This window comes from Nicotiana tomentosiformis, chromosome 12, assembly GCF_000390325.3.
Source record: "Nicotiana tomentosiformis chromosome 12, ASM39032v3, whole genome shotgun sequence".
In the NCBI taxonomy this organism is placed as follows: domain Eukaryota; kingdom Viridiplantae; phylum Streptophyta; class Magnoliopsida; order Solanales; family Solanaceae; genus Nicotiana; species Nicotiana tomentosiformis.
In genome coordinates, this window is record NC_090823.1 from 83,461,900 (window position 1) to 83,476,339 (window position 14,440).

The following is a 14,440-nucleotide window of genomic DNA, read 5'->3' on the forward strand; positions in this document are numbered from 1 at the left end:
GCCTAAAGGATCACCCCGTGCAACATAAATAATACTTCGTAACTCCTTCAAGATGGGGTGTTACTCGTATTATTCAGCGGGCATAGACTATCATCTCCTACTACCCTATTACTATCTTTAAGATATTACCTAAAGCACACTAGTTCAATTATAAGTCGTACCTTATGCGTGCACTACCCGTCCCATACCTATGGTCCAGGAGGCATTGAACCTCTATTTTGGGTAGTTCTAGACTTTACTTAGGCTGCTAAAAAATGTCAAAACTAGGCGAGAATTCAAAACAAATAGGACTTCACTTAAGGACAGTTAAAAGGCTCAAGTTAGCCTCCGCAGTTAGACAACAAATGCACGCAAACAAATTTTTACGTTAGGCATTAGACAGTTTCAGAATTGAGGAAGATTGAAGTTATTCAGCTCTATAGACATGGTTTCTATATGGTCTGATCCAAATGTTCAAGCAGTTTCAGATGCAGGGCGCCACTTTAGACCTATGATTTCTAAATTACCAGTTTGAGAGTATCTGATATTGCTAAGTTATTTATTGAGATTACAGATTATAAGTTAATAAAACCTATAGCATGATCTCTAAGTGGTTTACACAGTAAGGGACAGTAAAAATTATTGGAAATGCTCAGAATTTGCTCATGCTTTCTAATAGTGGCGTGGCTAAGCAGTAAACAACGTTTGAAGAGTCCAGTATCAGCACTTTAGAGCGAGTAGTAATACCCTATAGGCATGATTTCTAATGATTGGCGATTGGAACTGATTTTTTATATTTAGCTCCTATAGGTATTTTTTCTAGGTGCAATAGCGAATTAAATAATTAAAATCCTATAGGCATGATATCTAATGAACATGGTGCAGTTATGCAAATTAAAGGACAGTTATTGGCATTTATTTCCTATAGACATGCTGTCTAGCGACACATAGTAGTAGACATGGGACAAATAAAGCACTTATGCTTTGATAGCATACAGGTTGTGTGAGTGTGTGATTTCCCTAATGGCATGATTTCTAATAGTGTACATAGAGAGTGAACGACACATATAGCAAACACATCATTAAGTCCTATAGGCATGTTATCTACCCATCACATATGAATATTAAATCTACCTCATTCCCTTTTACTATCAACCCCAATTGTTTATACAAAGATTATTACAGGCCCAATAGTGAATGAAATAACAATTTCACATAACAGTGAACATGCCCACAGTAGGCTCAAATAAATACCCAGCATTGCCTTGGCCTTCAATATCTTCTACAGCATACTCATGCCCACAGTAGGCTCAAAATAGGCTCGCATTGAAACTCAAAATTGAAACATATTCAGATGCTAGAGGTACAAGACTGATTCCAGAAGAAAACAAAGAACCAACATAGAAGTGCAGACCAACCTAACACAAACTAAGGACAAAGCAGTAAACTATCTCATGCATTCAACTATCATAGGATGACAAAAGAGTATCAAGCATTATCATAATAGTGTTATATCATGGATTCACAAACTAAATCATATTCATATAATTCAAACACATATAAGTATGAAGAAGGAAAGAAAGAAAATTAACATTGCAAGGGTTAAAGTACTAACCAGTAGCAAAAATTATATGAACAGAAGGATAGTAAAGAGCTTAATAGTAAGAACCCCAGATCTCCGATGCTTCAGAGTTCACAATAGCCTCGAGAAAGGCTCTGAGTAGTGCTTGCACCGAAGGAGGTCGTTTAATAGCTTTGGCTTTCAGCCGGCCCAGAATTTCACAGAATATTCGAGTGTAACAGAGTGAATAAGTAAGTGAAAGGAGGAGAACAATGAGAATAATAGCAGTGATTAGGAGATTCCGAAGTCTCTTCAAGGGATTTTAGGGGAGGGGTTTATATAGTGTAGAAATCAACCGAGTAAACATGAAAAATAAATTATTCAAACACAAATAAGGAAAAATATACTAGAGTCAATTAGAATCGATTATTTTTAGGGCGTGAACAAAGGGGTTCAGTAAATCAACCGGGAATAATAACTATCACGCAAATAATACTAAAAATAAAGGAATACAGAAGATTAAATAGAGAATAAGGAAAATATCATACCAAAAATTATTTAGAGTCAGATTTAGGGCAAATTAAAGTAGAAAATAGGAAAAGAATAGTCAAACACGGAAAAGAAAAAATATCAATCAATCGAAAAATCAGTAAAGGAAAAAAAAAGGAAAGTCTCAAACCCTAGTTGGGACTGACGACTTGAATCGAACCAATAATGCAAGAATCATTCAATATAACATACATATAGACGAAAGATCGTCTAGATCCTCACAAAATCAAAGTAAATTGGTCCGTTCTTGAGAAGTAGTTCTTGCCAAAAATAGGGCAAGTACTAAGTAACTCTGGGCAAGAACTAAGTAACACCGTAAACATACGTATAATGATAGAGTATCACAAAATAGGTAAGTATATCATGGATTGATTCCATATTTGAGTCGGAATCGGAGAGGATTAAGGGTTACGACGGCTAGGGTTTAATCAAAGAAGAAGATAGATGAGAGAGTTTAGGGGCGGCGGGTGTAGGAAATGGGGTTAGAGTTTGGGTGATGGGTAGTTAATTAAAATGGGGAATGGCTAGGGGCCGTTGATCATTTGAGATCAACGGCCAGGATTAGAGGAGAAGCGGGCGAGTCGCAGATCGGGTTCCGACCGGGTTATAACTAAGGGGTCGTTTGGTCTTGGGCCAACAGTTGGGCTAAAGATATTGGGCCAATTTGGTTCAGAAAAATAGTTTAAAGCTAGGCTATCATTTAAATACACGAAAATAATTTATAAAAATGCTTTACAAATAAGTAAAAATATTATTTATATACTGAAATGCTTATTAATAATAACATTATATTATAAAAATATAAAATGCTATTTTGACACAAGTAATATAAATAAAGAGCATTTCTGTACAGATATAGGCTATTACTGTAAAATTACGCAAATAGCTTAACAATATTAATGTAATAACATAAAATGAAGTGAAATATTTGAAACATGTATTATAGATACGAAAATAATAACTTTAAGTAGTTAAGTCATCATCAAATACTTTGAAGGAGTAATTAATAATTATTCAAGTAATCAATTTAAAAGCTATAAAAATTATGAAAAATTATAGAAAATGCTTGTATAAGTTTGTAAACTAAATGATGATGCAAATATGTTATGTTAAAAGTATATATGCATTTTTAGAAAATATGAGGGAAAAATTAGGTATCAACATTTATGTGATAATTTAAATATATTAAATTATACCATTCAGTATAAAATAAAAATTTTCTCTATAAATTATTATATAAAAGAAGAGATATATTTAATATAGAGAGACTATTCCAAAGAGGAATAAAAGAAGAAAAATAAAAATATAAGAAAAAATAATTAAAAAAGTGAAGGAAGGGATAGTAGAAAAAAAAAGAAAAAGGTTAAATTACTGAGATAATTTAAAAAATATAAATTTATTGTAAGGCGCGACTTGTCAGCTAAGGCGCGACTTGTCAGCAAAAAACATATTCTTATAGAGCTCTGTTGGTCTAGATTCATCCCGCATTGTCGTACGAATATCATCAAGATCCCTTGTGAGGGCATCCACATCCGACATACTGGACAAGTGATCAAGGTAGGGAATCTCCCTTGAATGAAAGGGCACATGGGACTCGTACACTCATTCTTTTACAAATCAAAGAATTTTACTCACACTCATTCTTTTACAAATCAAAGATACCAATCTGTCGTACTCTAATGTGAATGGCAACATAACAAATACTCTGCGGAGAACAAATATAGTGTATTGAGTTATTCTCCACCACAACCTCACCTTCCCAATATAATGCAACCTTAATTTTTTGTTCTTCAGACATTCTAGCAAAATTCAAAAAAATATTGATGAATATGAAATGATACAAAAGATGCCGAAGAATGAATTTTTCAGAATGATTTTTTTGAAGAATGAATATTGGATCTTAAGTAAGCAAATATTCAATGGAGATGTTATACACACCATGTACTATGTGCGCTCTACATATAGCTCATAAAATACATGCGCTATACATACCAATTTTGCAACATTTAGGTTCCCAACTCCTCAAAACTAGGCCAAACACACTCTTACCGGTTACTACCGAAGTTATTAGTTAATCTCTTTGTAAATACTGAGGTTAATGTTTTTCCACAAGGCACTCTCTCACAGACTGACAGAAGAGTCCACACTCTACACAACACGCTCATACACCCAACTTTCTCTCTTCCTGTTCTCTCTCCATTGCCATTTGCTGTTTTCTTTTCTCTCGTCTCTCTAGTCTGAGCTGAAATACTTCTATCTATAACTTGTGTTTCTCGCCAGAAACTTATCTAAAATAAATTTCCGAAAGGCAAATGGATACAGCAAAATATACACCAATTAATGGTGGAAAAACTCTCATTACAGACCTGAAAGCTCACTTCTCTTTTCTGAAAACCAAAAGAACTGTTACTTGTGCATATGGGTTCATGTTTGTATTCGTTGCAGTTACATTTTTCTTGGCTTTTAGTCCTTCTCCTAACTCTTCTTCTCCTTGGTTCACAAACATTTTCTCTTTAAGCAGTAGCACTAGTACTAGTGGAACTATTTCTACACCAGCAACAACATCAGCTCCAGTTTTCTCTGATCAATCTTATGGATCTCACTTTTCTTCAGTTTACTCTTACTTTTTTCCCAACTCTTCACAGCAAGTTCAAAACTTTACTACGCCGAGATCCCAAAACTCAACATTTGAGCCTCCCAATTTGAATAAAGATTTGGGTATTGGTAAAAATGAGACTCTTAGGAATGAGTCACATGATAAAGTTGAAGTCTTGAAAAACCCCTTGAAGCCTTCTGTGAATGTGACAGCTCAAAAATCTTCTTCTGGATCGAATCAAGAATCATCAAGTGCAAAGAATCAGCCCCAAAGTAAAGATTTTGATGATAACGTTGGAGCATTGAAGGCAAATCAGAGCTCAAATTCAGCACCAAAATCTTCTTCTGGAACTAATAAAGAATCATCAAGCGCAAAGAATCAGACCCAAAGTAAAGATTTTGACGATAATGTTGGAGTCTTGAAGGCAAATCAGACCACAAATTCAGCACCAAAATCTGCTAATGGGAGCAAAGAGAAAGAAATTGAGGGAGTGAAGAGTAATTTCACATCCTCGTTTGTTAAAAAACAGAGTAATGAGACTAACTTGGATGTGTCGGCAAAGAATAAGGATGGAGATTTGGTTAAGTCTTTGTTGGATTGTGATTTCTTTGATGGGAATTGGGTGAAAGATGAGTCTTACCCTTTGTATAAACCTGGTTCTTGTTCTTTAATTGATGAGCAATTCAACTGTTTTCTCAATGGTAGACCTGATAGTAATTACATCAAAATGAAATGGAAGCCCAATGCCTGCACTCTTCCAAGGTAAGATTTTGCTATTTATGCTCAACCTAATTCTAGTTTAAATATTTTTTTCTGATCTATGAACTCCAAATTAGATCGATCCCAACTTGTTTGGAACTAAAGTGTTGCTGTTGTTGATGATGAACTCCATATTATAGGCTTCAAGGATCCTATGCTTCTTTTGTTTCCATTTTCGTTTATTGTCTATTAGATTTGATTTAGTTTACTAATTAAACCATGATTTCTTTATCTTAAAGTTCTTCTTTTTCTTCAATTATGTAGTGAACAGATCTTAGATTAGGTAAATTGGTATTTATTTATCTTCTTCTACTTGCCTTGCTTCCATATTTAAGTATCCTTACAGTTGGTTTTTGGTTTTTTTTTTTTGGACAGATTGAATGGCACTCATATGCTGGAATTATTGAGAGGAAAAAGATTAGTATTTGTTGGTGATTCTCTCAATAGGAACATGTGGGAATCCCTTGTTTGCATACTTAGAAACTCTGTAAAAGATCAGAAGAAGGTTTATGAAGAATTTGGGAGACACCATTTTAGGACAGAAGCTTCCTATTCATTTCTATTCGAAGTAAGATATCTAATTTGGCTGGATTAATTTTTGCTATTAAACCTCATTCATATTCTTATGAATTGTTTCTTAAATATTCAGGAGTACGATTGCAGAGTGGAGTTCTTTGTATCTCCTTTCTTGGTTCAAGAATGGGAATTTGCAGATAAAAAAGGAGTAAAGAAGGAAACTCTCAGACTTGATTTAATTGGACAGTCTGCTGATAAATATAAAAATGCAGATATCTTAATCTTCAACACCGGCCACTGGTGGACTCACGAGAAGACTTCCTTGGGGTAAAATTTATTGTGTTTTTCTACATGTATGGTCTGTTTGTTATGCTTAAAAATAATTGTTGTATTAATTAAAACAATGGTGCATGTTACAGGAAGGACTATTATCAAGAAGGAAGTCACGTGTACAGCGAGTTAGATGTCCTTGAAGCATTTCGAAAAGCTTTAACAACATGGGGAAGATGGGTTGATTCCCATGTAAATTCCCAGAAGACATTTGTTCTCTTTAGAGGTTATTCTGCATCTCATTTTAGGTAATAACCTTGAAACACACGCTATATTAGATTTACTTGTCAATAGTTCAAGTTCTCTTCTCTGTAGCAGTATATCATTTGGTTAATTTCTCCTATTACCACTTAACTTTGTCCACTATAATAATGAAGTTATAAAACTATTCTTTGTCACGTTAAAGTAACTAACTGAACTATGTGAGAGTTGCTCCAAAACTACAAATGACCGAAAGGTCAAAGTTTTTTTCCTTCTTTTCGTTTCATTTAAGTATTCTTTTGATTGCCTTTGTTTATGGGTAGTCAAAATTTTTGTATGGTGATTATTTAATTTCCTATGATTTGTATTTTTGAGCCGGAAATTCAACTATCTCACCATTTGTATTTTAAGAGCAATTTACACATGATTCAATTACTTTGATATGACAAGAAAAGGTTTTATGATGTTATTGTTAGTGGTTAAAATTCAGTTTCATTAATGCGTCAAAAAAAATCTTAATGTTAAATTTAGTGACAATACGTGAAATTAGCTCATTATTCATCTAATTATTCTTTTTTTGTTGTTGTTGTTTTGCTCTATTACTATTATATCGTTGTTTCTATCAAAACTTTTGCTTAAACTATCTATTGTTTTTTACAGTGGTGGACAGTGGAATTCTGGTGGAGCTTGTGACCACGAAACAGAACCAATCAAGAACAACACATATCTTACTCCTTATCCATCTAAGATGAATGTATTGGAGAGAGTTTTGAGAGGAATGAAAACTCAAGTCTCCTATCTCAATGTCACAAGAATGACAGATTATAGGAAAGATGGGCACCCATCAATTTATAGGAAACAAAAATTGACCAATGAGGAGAAGAAATCTGAATTGCTATTCCAAGATTGCAGCCATTGGTGCCTCCCTGGTGTACCTGATGCTTGGAATGAGCTTCTATATGCCAAACTTTTAGTAAATCAACACATGAAACAACAAGAGGACAAAAAGACATAGAGGGGCGGGCTCATTATTCATCGGGTGAGTTTCGAACTGTGCGTTACTGATCCTCGAGAATTTCTCGGTTATGAGTACCCAATAACAAAGGGTAACAAGCACTTGGAGAAAGAATATGTTCATAATGTAAACTATATATCCGAGATTAGAGAAGTTTTCTTTAGGAGAGATATGTGTACTTAGAGTAATTTATTAATGTGTATTTATAAAAGGAGAGTGACAAAAAGATTTTGACTGTTTACTTAAAATCAAACAGTTGTAAGTCTGTCACTTGCTTCCTATATTTTTCTGAGTCTTGAGGGCTCGACACTGTAAATTTCATAATTATTTACACTATTTATTTTAAATTAGTTAATGAATCATACGTTTAATTATGTATGTTGGATCAGGGGTTTTGTATACATCATTAGTCAAAGATGTAGTCCAGTTTTTTTTTTTCAATTGTTATACATAATTGTTGTTTGACACATAGCATTTTCTTAATTCTTGTGCGCAATTAGGGGATCTAAGTCTCTATTAATCACGACATCTTTGCTTGGCTATGATTATAGTTATTTGATGCTTTTGATAAGAGCTTGTCGTCTTGGACTGCCTAGGGAAGTAATTAAGTATTGCTTTGATATTTTAATCCTTGTCTTTTTCCTCTTCACATGGGGTGTTTTCTATGGTAAGTATTCTAAAGCATTTGAGTTATTATACATTAACAATGTTTTTATATTATCGTACAATTTAATTAGTTGAGATGCCCGAAACTGATCCGAACACAATTGTTATTAAAAAAAAAGGGATGGAGCGTGTCATCTGTGTCTTAGTCTAAGCTCTGAAGGTTTTAAAGTATGTTTGAAATACTTGAGCTGGGAACATGATACTGGCAAGTAATTGTGAAGCTCTGAAGGTTTTAAAGTATGTTTAGGTTCTTGGATCTTAAGCAAACATTTCCCCCCTTCTATTTTCACATGATACCAGACAGTGCAGGAAAATTCCACCAATCATGTTGCCACGATGCGAAATTCACCTAGTCGTGAGGGCACCTAACCCAACCCGTCAAGTAAGTCAATTAACAACTATTCAATTTAAGTGAGATTTATTAAGAAAAGAAATGAAAATACAACTGTTTTATACAAGAATTTTCCAAGGACTGGTAGTACAAATTATGAACTTCTAAGATTTAGAATTTACAAAGCTGGTATGAAATAAAGTACATCATCTGTTTGAACTATACGGGAACAAATTAAAATTCTAAAGCTACCAAGATCAAGAGACAGCTATAACCGGAACGCATATACATCTTCAGATCCAGCTCCCGTAGTGCACAACAACATCATCATCCAACATCTGCACGCAAGGTGCAGAAGTATAGTATGAGTACAATCGACCTCATGTACTCAATAACAAACCTAACCTTAGGTTGAAAGTAGTGACGAGTTGGGACAAGGGTGAGAGTCCAACTCCAATAACCAACAACAATTCATAACAATATATAATAAAGATGATACAAGAAATAATTCAATAAATAAATGTTCAGCTCGTATACAGTTCCGGAATATAAATATTTTCTTTTCAAGTATAACAATAAAAACTCAAATCTTTTGCCGAAATCAACGAAGTATGAGTAAGTTTGAAATCTGTAATTTTTCTCAAAAATTTTAACGACAGATAAGAAATTCTTACCTGGGAACACTATACTGACAAGTAATTGTGAAGCTCTGAAGATTTAAGTATGCTTAGATTCTTGGATCTTAAGCAAACATTCCCCCTTCCCCCCCCCCCCTATTTTCACATGATACCAACAGGAAAATTCCACCAATCATGTTTAGTTTTCTAGCAATTCTTAATTGGCATTTATTTGTGAAAATAGCTTGAGATGAGCTTTAATGGAGGAGCAACGTGGTCAGTGAGGGTACTGCAGTATGTTTTCTAATTTTGTTTACTTAACCATATTCAGAATTTACTTACCCGATTATTCGGGTTCGCGCCATGTAGGATTCATTGAAGAGGTAGTAGAACTTCTCATTTTCGGGACCGAATCCGAAACCTTTAATTAAGTACGACAAAAAAATGGTATTCATCCCACCAAGCCCATTGATGAGTTTGTTCTCTATTTTTGAAATTATAGAACTTGTTACTGAGAAACACTAATTTACTTTTTCATGGACCAATGGGTGTAGTAGGGAGTTGAGAGAGTGACCCTTGCAATTGAGAATTTGAGATAGAGCCATTTATGGTTGTCTTCAACAATTTTAGAAAGAGTGGTCCAATTTGAATTGATTACTTATCAACGGACCTAGCAATTTAATGCGGTTAATTGGTCATGAATCTAGCTTAGATTACATATCTATCAAACATCTTCTTTCCGTATATTTTTGCTGGACCAAGTTTATACTACGAAATAAAAACAGAAGAGAGAGTAGATTATTAAACAACTACCCATCCTTCTACGGATAATCTACTCTTTGAATCTTACCTTAGAGTAGATTAGATATAAGCTCATTCACTAAAAGAAAAAGAAAAAGAAAAACATGATATGCCCATTCAAAAGGGGTAACCTAGTAGTGGTCAAAGAAGCCAAGTAACAATTCTAGAAACCAATATTCAGATCTTAGTGAAGACAATACTAGATGAGTTCTTCTCATCTGCTTTAATCCGGTAGGGAAAATCATCCTATATTGTGCTAGTTGAAGATAACATGTATTTGAGTTACATACAAGTCAGTTCGAATACCACCATTCTTTGGTGGAACTTAAAAATTAGGATCTATGAGGCCTGAAATAATCTTCTTATACAGTAATCCAACCATTGCATTCATAACTGATCAATATCCCATGAGGGAAGACGAATTAGCATATCTTATAGTAACAGATACCTAGAATGAGAACCAGTAATATTGGAAGATCTCATCAAATTCACAAGCTAATACCATTTAGTTCAGGACTTTAAAAAAAGAATCTTTTGGGTAAATGAACAAGAATCACACAAAGAGGAAGAAACATAAAAAATAATTGTATTAGTACTCACACATCAAATGTCTAGAAATGCACCTTCTTACTCACATGAATTGAAGCTTCTAAAATGTTTTTCCTCAATTCAAGCAAAGCTCAAGAAAGAAATTAGGCACAGGTAAGCATTTGAGATAAAACAAAAGAGCATGAAAGTTGAAACAAACAAAGTTAAGGCATAGAAAATGGTATTCTGCAAACATCTTAATCAAGAATGCAAGATAGCCGAGACAACGTTTGAAACAAAGAAGCAACATAACATTGCTCAGATCATATAGATTAAATTTATTTATTCAAAAGCCCAAAAGCTCTGTACTATAGGATGCACAACTGCATAGAAGACTTCCTCAGAAATGGAGAAATATATAGAGTTTCTATACTTATGAAAGGAGGATAACTTCAAATACACCTAATGATTTGTCCTTAAGCTAAGTGACATCCAAAAACATTATCAATACCAATAACCGAAGAACTTGAATGGCAATTTCTTCCGTCTTTCATCTCAAGATGATTTTTGTTGCCTACATGAGTAAGTACATTCTGGCATTGTGTACAGCCACAATGATAATAGGTGCATGCACCACTTCAAAGTTCACAAATATACCAATTAAGCCACAGAAATGAATTATATGGACACGATATTTGATTTATTGAGGACATCAAAGAGCAGGTATACAAATAATACTACCATTTGCAAGGTTATTTACAGAGGTAAAGACAAAAAAAAGAAGTTTCTTATTATTTATTTTTTTTGCAAATGACTTGCAACTGGAAAGCTTGAATCAGCCAGGTAAGAGAACATGAAAAGGTTCTTATGAAACTCTTGAAAGTACATTTCCTACTGATCTGCCTAAATAAAAGCTCAGAAATATCAACGCCATACGGGGGAGGGGGGAGGTGGGAGGTGGGGGTTAAGGCATGCTTGGAAGATTGAAAATGCTAAGAATGCAAATCAGTTTAGCCTCCTCCTCCTATGTGGGCGTGAATCTCCACTATCCACATCTGAAACTCTGGAAGTATCATTTCTTCTTCTGGAAGATGATGTAGAGAGGGACACCCTAGAATCTATTTCAGCAGCAGTATCCACTGTCTGACTCTCTGAGTGTATACCAGCGGCAATGCTCGAAACAGAATCTCTATCATCCACTGGTAGAGGCTGCTCCTGATTCCTCTCCACATTGTTACTACGGAAGTATGGGTCAGCCACCCTTCCAGCAGAACCAAAGACAGAACCAAGATCGGCAAAATTAGCAGCTCGATGTGAATTTGATCTATGGAGTAACAGAGAGGAAAGACGGCGGTTTTCCCACACATCTGAGTTAGTAGGACTGGTTTGTGTCAAGTCAACCACATCATCCGAAGGCAGTACAGGATTCTGTTCTCTGCGCATTCCCCTGGAAGTAAGAATACGGTTGAGCAATGAGCTGCTTCGCTCAGGTGATTCATGAGAACCTTCAGGATTCTGCTGCTGCAGCTGAGACAAATCAAATCTATGGCCAAGACGGCGAATCATTTCTTCCATTGGAATGGTGAATGCTGTCCTTTGAATAGTTTGCCTCCAGCTCTCGACACGTCTTGCTTGAGGCCTATGAGGGATTTTCAGAGTTGAATCCTCTTCAGGCTCCGGTACATTAGTTCCACGGCCATAAATTGGGATTACATTCTTCATAGTCACTTCCCCTTTACAAACAGGGCATTCCTTTGCATCCGAATGGAGATGCAACCATCGATAAAGACAGGCCCAGCAAAACAAGTGACCACAACAAGTCACAACAGGTTCTTTGGACAAGTCCAGGCATATATTGCAATCAAAGAAGCTTCCTTCCTCGCTATTACCCTTTTCATTATCTTCCTTTTTCCCCAAAATCTCTGTCACCTCAGAGGATCTCTTCTCAGTAACAACACTAGCATCACCTGTCTGTGATTCACTCCTACCAATGAATTCCATTGCAATACTTCTAGCTTCTGCAGGGACCGGAATGTTTCTTAAAACTGACCGCCATCTGCTCCTCCTTTGCCTAACAACTTCCCTAAATCGATAACCATCTAACAAGTCCTCCAAATTCATATCCTCAATGGGAAATGATGCAGGAACAGGCTCTGAATCATCATTAGGACTTTCGACAGGTCCCAAATTCAGATCAAGATTCATTGCATTAGGCGTACCGTCCCCCATGGAAATTCAACCAGTACTCCTAACACAAAAACCTCCAATTTCCACGCTAAACGAGGCGAAATATCCTACCTTTCTCACTATACCAAATGAAAATCAAGATTCCTCTTTCTCCTAATCAATTTAATGAAAAGCCTCAATCTTCACCTTCATCCAAAAACTTATACTACTATTCCACTAAGAAAATCAACCCCAAATTCAGGCAGCTAAATTTGAGCAGAAAACCTAACTTTATCAGGCCAGAAGACAAAAAAATTGAAAACCCAAATAATATATAAAACAATAAATCAAAACCAAGAGCAATTGACGCAGGATCCTAAGAAAGGTGCAATCTTTTTTTTAGGGTAAATCGCATTAAGAATAAAAATCAACAATTTATCAAAAGAAAAGGAGAAACCAAAAGGGCCACGAATATTGTGAGCCTAGATGAGAATCAATTTAGATAATTAGCTCAAAATCCATAATTTAGAACCGTTTTTTGAGAATTATAAATTAGGGTTTTGGTTTAACTGTTCAAAGCAACAAAGTAAACAAAACGGGAAAGAGAGAGAGAGAGAGAGACCTTGAGCCAAGATTAGATTTTGATGAGAAAAAGCAGCATATATTTGCTGTTATTGCTATGAAATTGGTGCAGTTTTCTGTGGATTTTTCATCTTGAGTGAATTAGGGATCTGGTTCACTGAGCTAGCTATAGAGATTAGAGAGATTTTTTTGTGTTAAATGGGTTAAAGATCCGGCCCGATAGAGGAGAGAGTGCCAGCTTAGATACAGAAAGGGGAAATTTTCCCTGCATGTAAGCAGTTTTGGGTAATTTTCAGTATCCAAACGCTGCTCTATTTGACTTTGTGGGTTCAATTTTCTTGCCATATTATCATCCACGCACCCAAGCGGGTCCCACTTCTTGCTATGCATTTGTTTTTAATTTTTTGGATTTTAAATTTCCGTCGCACTTTAGGTACATTAAAATAAAAATACTTCCTACTAGGATTTTTTTATTTTTAAAACTTGAACTTGTTGAGAATCACAATGTTTTCAATTCTCGGTGTGAATTTGACAAAGGAAAAAAAATTATGGAGGCTATAAAGTCTCACAGAGAAATGTTGAAGAAGAAAGTTTTGTGTGTATCAAATCAAAAGAGTAAAGTAATGTCCAAATATTTAGACCTCTCAGTTAAACTCGGTTTTCTCAGAAAAAGACCGAGACACATGGAGCAATCGTGACGACAATGATTTCTATGATGGATTGAATTGTGGTCGTCTAGATATAACATAGGCCAGCCATGTTGAATATTTCTTGTCATGTGGAAAGAATATCAGTTAGTTATATTTGTTAGATTGTAGTGAATAGAAATATGACAAGTGTAAACACAATATTTTCTTTACAACATATACTTGTATAAAGCCAAAGGCACTGTACATAATCAATATAACTAGAATGAATTTTTTTGTTGAAAATTCCATCTCTAAATCTAATATGGTATCAGAGCTTTGAGAATTTTCTTGCTTATCTTCATCTTTCCTTTACTCTCTTTTTCTTTATCTTTGTAACGACCTAATCAGTCGTTTTGAATAGTTGTATTCCGTTCAGCTATTTGAAGTCTTGAGCAGCATCGTATGATGTATTATGACTTGTGTGAATCGTCGGTTTTGGTTTTCAGGTTATTCAGAATTGATTTGGAAGAATGAATTTCATGATTGAAGCTTTAGAGTTGGAAGAGTTGGCCAAGTTTGACTTTTTAGTATTTAACCTCAGATGAGAGTTTTGA

At 34.9% G+C, this 14,440-nt stretch overlaps 2 protein-coding genes across 2 annotated transcripts; one reads left to right on the forward strand and one right to left on the reverse strand.

Moving 5' to 3' along the window:
• The first annotated feature begins 4,207 nt into the window (after positions 1-4,207).
• Positions 4,208-7,880, forward strand: LOC104105305 (protein trichome birefringence). Its single transcript, XM_009613563.4, has 5 exons — positions 4,208-5,447; positions 5,820-6,012; positions 6,094-6,287; positions 6,380-6,538; positions 7,152-7,880. Exons 1-5 carry the CDS (start codon positions 4,402-4,404, stop codon positions 7,504-7,506), a joined length of 1,947 nt encoding a protein of 648 aa, XP_009611858.1. The 5' UTR covers positions 4,208-4,401; the 3' UTR covers positions 7,507-7,880.
• A 3,334-nt stretch (positions 7,881-11,214) lies between these two features.
• LOC104105304 (uncharacterized) lies at positions 11,215-13,505 on the reverse strand. The gene has a single exon (XM_009613562.4). The coding sequence runs from the start codon at positions 12,676-12,678 to the stop codon at positions 11,455-11,457; it is 1,224 nt and encodes a 407-aa protein (XP_009611857.1). The 5' UTR covers positions 12,679-13,505; the 3' UTR covers positions 11,215-11,454.
• Positions 13,506-14,440: the final 935 nt, after the last annotated feature.